This window comes from Vombatus ursinus, unplaced genomic scaffold (genome assembly GCF_900497805.2).
Source record: "Vombatus ursinus unplaced genomic scaffold, bare-nosed wombat genome assembly UNPS02014837.1, whole genome shotgun sequence".
Lineage (NCBI taxonomy): Eukaryota > Metazoa > Chordata > Mammalia > Diprotodontia > Vombatidae > Vombatus > Vombatus ursinus.
In genome coordinates this window covers 7,158,789-7,164,912 of record NW_020954615.1, presented here as the reverse complement: position 1 = coordinate 7,164,912, position 6,124 = coordinate 7,158,789, and the positions used below count along the sequence as shown (strand labels likewise).

The 6,124-nt window shown below is 44.0% G+C and overlaps 1 protein-coding gene across 1 annotated transcript in view; it reads right to left on the bottom strand.

The window, feature by feature from the left end:
- The window catches only part of LOC114026269 (dihydropyrimidinase-related protein 2), a 104,881-nt gene that overhangs the window by 94,594 nt on the left and 4,163 nt on the right, over positions 1-6,124 (bottom strand). The window contains exons 2-3 of the mRNA XM_027839937.1: positions 5,244-5,332; positions 1,833-2,017 (exon numbers count right to left, since the gene is read on the bottom strand). Coding sequence (XP_027695738.1) covers positions 1,833-2,017; positions 5,244-5,332 — 274 coding nt within the window. The remainder of the gene's footprint in view (positions 1-1,832; positions 2,018-5,243; positions 5,333-6,124) is intronic.

Here is a 6,124-nt window from a genome sequence, read left to right as displayed (position 1 = left end):
GATGTTCTATGTTCTTTGTTCTAAGGTCCCTTCCTGTTCTGATCTTCTATGTTCTAAGGACTCCACAGATCTGATGTTCTATGTTCTATGTTCTAAGGCCCTTCTCAACTCTGATGTTCTATGTTCTTTGCTCTAAGGTCCCTTCCTGTTCTGATCTTCTATGTTCTAAGGACTCCACAGATCTGGTGTTCTATGTTCTAAAGCCCTTCCCAAATCTGACATTCTATGTTCTTTGTTTTAAGGTACCTTCCTGTTCTGATCTTCGGTGTTCTAAGGACTCCTCAGTTCTGGCATTCTATAGTCCATGTTCTAAGGTGTCATCTAGCTCTGGTGCTCTATGTTCTAAGGTCCTTCCCAGCTCTGATGGTCTATGTTCTAAGAACCCTGCAGCTGTGGTGTTCTATATTCTAAAGTTCCTTCCAGCTCTGACGTTCCATACTGTGAGGCCCCTCCAATCCTGATGGCCTACGTTCTAAACCCCTTTCCAGCTGAGGCATCCAATGGTTCTACAGTTTCACCCTTACCCTTGGATCGTTAGATGTGAAAAAATGCTTTAGACTTAGTATTTGCTTTCTCTCCTCTCTCCTTGTTAATGTCCTCACATCCGCGTCTGCTCCACTCATGTGGATGAGGCACTGGTTATGGCATGGGGCTAACAACAAAACTAACAACCCCATGAAGACCATCGTGAGAGACATTTTTCCATCGAGGCCTTCCAACTACTCCATAAGTAGATGCTGCAGGGATCATTATCCTCATTTTACAAATAGGGAAACTGAGGTTCACAGAAGTTAAGGGGTTTGCCCAGCATCACAGAGCTAGTACAGGTCTGAGACAGGGTTTATCTCATTTTCCTGATGCCAGCGCCAACACTCTATCCACTATACCGGGAATCTGCAAACTAGAGCGGATGGCCTGTATAGTCTGCCAGCCTCTGTGCTACACTATCCTAGTAAGATTAACACAATGGGTTCTTCCCCGATGTGGCCCAGTTAGCAGCCAATTGTCCTCCATCTCTGGGATTATGTTGATCCAGAAAGGGGCCATGTGAACGGATGACCTCTCCCCTTTATAGGATAGAGGGAGGCAAAAAGAAATGCCCAATTAATGACATGGGAGGTCAATAGAAACACCTTCCTACCCAAAGGACTGTCTTCTACTTCTCCTGAAGGCCTATATGCAGTCCTGCCCCACTCCAGCCCTCAGAAAGGCCCTTGCTTCAACTCATTTCTAACCCAGTCCAGAAAATGCTTCTCATTACTTCCAAGGTCAGTGGAGAAATAAGAACTCGAGTCCCATTCCACACCCCTTGTCCAATATGACTGTCTCCCATCCTCATTCCCAGAATGCTATGCTACCAAGGGGATAAGAGGAGGCAGGTATCAAGATGCTATATTTAATGACAAAGCTACTGACAATTTAGAATGTTTTTTTTTAAGAATCAAGGATCAGAGGATCATGCAAAGAATGACTGCCTTGTTCTGAAAATAATCCCAGCTGACTCACATTTTTGTTTGAGGGAAACAAATCTCTTGCCTCCAAAACTTTGACAAAAGGCCCTGTCTCACTACACAAATTCACCCGAAAACCAGAGACATCCTCCTTGGCCACAGGGAAAACCCACCCACCGCCAGAAAATGCACCATTCAGTGACACGCCCCTTGGGGACAAGATCCCACCCACCCCCCTCTTCCTTGGTGGCATCGACGAGAACAAAAGCCAACTCCCAGCTGGTTAGAAAGGCACCCCAGACAATGGCGATTTATCCCCAGACCAGAATGACACTTGCATGTTAAAGGTCAGCTTGAAACTAAAACAAAGACTCGTCTTACTGATCATTGTGGTTCCTCCTGCCAGGGAGGCCTTGGTCCCTTGGAAGAAGTCATCGGCAGACGTCATCCCCTGGTCTGGCATCTGGAAACGGGTGTGCACATCGATGCCACCGGGCACCACCATCCTGGAATGGGCCTCGATGGTTTTCACCCCTCCTGGCACAATCAGGTTCTCGCCTATTTGCCTGGATTAAACAGGGCTGGGTCAGTGAAGAGGCTTGTTATAGAGTCACAAATACAACTGTTAATCAAATCAGGTGGCCCAGCTCTCCTGCAACACCTTCTCTAGGGCACCCTCCTGGGGACCAGGATAGGGGCTGGGGGAATTCTGAATTCATCTTCCTAAATTATTTACTTTCATTCCTAAGAAGATGCCTCACCCTCTGTAGGTGACCATGTTGAGATTACCATCGTCCCCAGGAGGCTGAGCACTAGCTCTCTGGGTAACTAATTCTGGGGCCATAGCAAAACTTAAAAAAACTATTTACTAAGGTGACTGCGAACACCCAAGGACAGAGTATCCACACTGATGGAATCACCGAGCTCTTGAAAGATTAAATTAAATATCAGTAACATCAAAATATCACTAAAATGCAGAAGGCCTCAGAGAAGCCATCTGAAGGGAGGGAGTTATAACAGAATCAATAAAGGACCTCATCTTAATAAGAATAGAAATACGAATAGCTAACATTCGTATATAACTCCTAGTATGAGCCAGGCACTGTGCTAAACACCTTATAGACATTATCTCCTTTAACCCTGGGAGGAAGGTGCTATTATCATCTCCATTTTACAGATGAGGAAACTGAGGCAAACAGAGGTTAAGTGACTTGTCCAGAATCACACAGCTAGACGATGTCTGGGGCCAGATCTGAATTTAGGTCTTCCTAACTTTAAACCCAGCGCTCTACCCAGTGAGTCATCTAGTCATTCCCTCTTACTGAGGAGATTCGAATCATGGACTGACTCCCAGATAGATAGATAGAGAGACAGATAGATAGGGATATACAGACATATAAAGATCCAAATGCTGATATATATACACATATAAAATTATACACATGTATAAATATAGGTATACGTATTTATATATTATATAAAATTGTTATGTGTTATTTATATGTGTTTATATAAATATATAATATATAAACATATTCATAAACATAAATAATATATGGTTTTTACTTTTATGTGTGTCTGTGTGTGTGTATGTGTGTGTGTGTGTGTGTGTGTAACAAGGCTACTGGGAATTTATGAATAATGTCACTGCTATCAGTGGGTTCAAATCCAAGCCCTACCATTTGCTACCTATGTGATCTTGGCAAGGCATTTTTCCTTTTTGGCCTCGGTTATCCCATTTGTAAAATCTGGAGGTTGGGCCAGCTGGTTTCTAAGGCCTTCCAGCTCTCTGCCGATAATCCCAGGATCTCCTACACTGAAGAGGCAGGGAGGCAGCAGATAGAAAGCTGGCCTCAGATCCAAGAAGACCTGAGTTTGAAGTGCTGCTGCCTTTGACACATACTGGCTGTATGACCCTGGACAAGTCACTGATAACTCTCCAAGATCACAGTTCTTTGCCCAGGGTGAGAGTTTAAGAAATGCTTTTTCATTTACTCATTCATCCAGACCAGAGCGAAGGGAGCTTCCCTACCAGCTCTCCCACAGCAGTGAAATTCCAGATCCGGACATCCCCCCAAAACCAAGCTTTGCCCATACCACCTCAGAGCTGTGCTGGGCCTCAACTTCATTCAACAGGCCTTGTTCAGTTCCTCCTCCCTGCACCCCTTTGCAAAACAGGGGAGAAAACTGAGACAAGGAGCAGGTGGTGATGCTGCCAAGCCAGCCAGTGACAGAAACAAAGGCAGCACCCTGCTGGGCATGGCCCCCCTACTGTAATGCTGGCTCTGGGAAGCCACAAAAGTTCAGAAAGCAAACACCAAAGCACTCGGGTGGGCTGGGGCAAGGTCTGGAACAGGTGGCCTGCATGAACCTCAAAATGGAGGTTGTGATGGAAATGTGACAACCAGCTTCCAACCCAGTGCTTAACACAGTACCTGGCACATAGCAGGTGCTTAATAAATATTTATTGACTAGCCCAACTTCTCCTTGGTAAGTCAGAATGAGAGACTCCATCCCTGGCAACGTTCTGTTACCCTGCCGGTGCTCAGTGAGTGCTGGGTACTAAGAGGACACCATCTGCTGGAATGTTTGTCTCTAGTCAGACAGATGTGCTGCTTCTCCAGGGTCACATGAACTACTCAGGGTACCAGAAGGGGTAGAGGAGGGTAAGATGATACAGACAAGTTCTCTGTCCTGCCATGGACCAAACTCTCCCTCTAGCCACAAGTACCCTGACGGTACCGCTGCTGCATCTGCTTCTGTAACACACTGCCAGGTGCACACAGCCAACATAAGGGTAGTCTTCCAGGCTCCTTGCCAAATCAAGGATGAGACCCCCAAAGTGGACATTAGCAAAGATTATTTCCAGTGTCTCATTGTAATCAGTTAGATGTCCTCCTCCTTCGATCCCTGATTAAGAAAATAGATGTGCTGACCCAACCCAATCAGTTGCATTCCAGACTTACAACCCCCAAAGGAGCAAATCACCCCCAAAGCACCACATTCCAAGGGAGTCTTTTGGACACTTAACATACCATAGGTTGAGTATTTGAATAAGATATAAAGGCACACTTTCAACCAAATTAAGAATACTTAACTACCTGGGAGTTCTCATACCCCAGTTCCATAAGGAGAGAACTGGGGTTTGCTAAATAGTCACAAAAAGCTCCCCACTCTGGTGAGCCCCACCTCCCCCAGGACCTAGATTGTCTTCCAGCTTGCCCTGGTTGGGACTACTCTCTAAGAGGAAGAAAAAGCAAACTATTCATTTAACTTTGAATTCTAAACCTTCCAAAACAGAATTTTTCAAATTCATTGTATGTTACTTGTCAAAAGGTGTTTTAAAACAGGCCTCAGGTTGTTCATTGTTCTCAATATAATCTGATATTTTATTCCTGGATTCCCTCCTCTAAAGTCTTCCTGGGATGTTGCATCTTGGCATGGAGGTGGGTTCCTAAAGGCTAGTCTAGTCCCTAACAGACCAACTGAGCTGGAAAGCCTTTGAGTAGAGTGTCTGTGGTCTGAGGGCCAGCCTGGGGAGGCTCAGCTACTTTTGGTCATCACATGATAAATGGTTTGACCAAAGATAAACAGTTCTAAACAACTCTTGGGAAGGATGTCACAAACATTGTCACTGTAACAGTGACTTCTGCTTAACTGTGTTTTTTTGTTGGTTGGTAAACAGCAAAGAAATATTCAGAAATGATTCTTATGTAAAAAAAATAAAATTTGTAAAAAAAATAAATGAAATAAAAATGAAAGCTATCATTGGTTAAAAAAAAACATACTTACTTTATCAACCCATCTTCCATATAAATATCTGCATAGAAGGACTGGTCATCATTCACGATCTTGCCACCCTTGATCAAAAGTCGATCGCTCTAAAACAAAAGAAGAAACCAGTTAATATAGTCTGGCTCACTCAGACCTTGAGGAAGGAGATGGGGAAACCTGTGAATTGGCCCCAGGTGATGCTTGAATAAGCCAGTCAGGAAGCAAACTCAGGCAGAGGGGTGAGGCTGCACATGATTATCCATTTCCCCAGCAAAGCCAACCGCTCTTCCTAGATAAAAGACTTTTTTTTTATTATTGTCTATACCTGCAAGCTCATAAAAACAAACTCAAACAATCACCCGTTGAAAGGCCGGGAACACAGTTTCAGATGGAATAGATAATAGTTTTCCTGCAGATCGTCTTTTTTTTAACGTTATTATTCACACCCACACATAGTAAAGTCACTTCTTGGCTAAATTTGAGTCAGTTACAGTCAGAAAAATTGACGAAAAGTCTGTTGCTACTGGTAACTCAACACAAACAAACTCATTTAATCCAGCTGTAGCAAGGTTCCAAACTAGTGGGTCCTTTCTAATCACTCTTCTCTTCTAGGCAAATTACAAAGTAGCAAAGGAGTAGGAAGACTTTGATTTTTTTCTTAATAGGGTTGATGACTGGGTATTTTCAGGTGAGGAAATTCCCTCTACCAATTCAGGTCAGTACCTTTTCTGAAACTTAAGAATCTAAGAGTTGTCTGGGGTACAGTCATGTGAAGTGAATGCCCAGGGTAATGAAGCCACTACATCAGACACAGGACTTGATCCCAGATCTTGAACACAGGTCTTCCTGACTTCCAAGACAACTCTCTCTCTCTCTCTCTCTCTCTCTCTCTCTCTCTC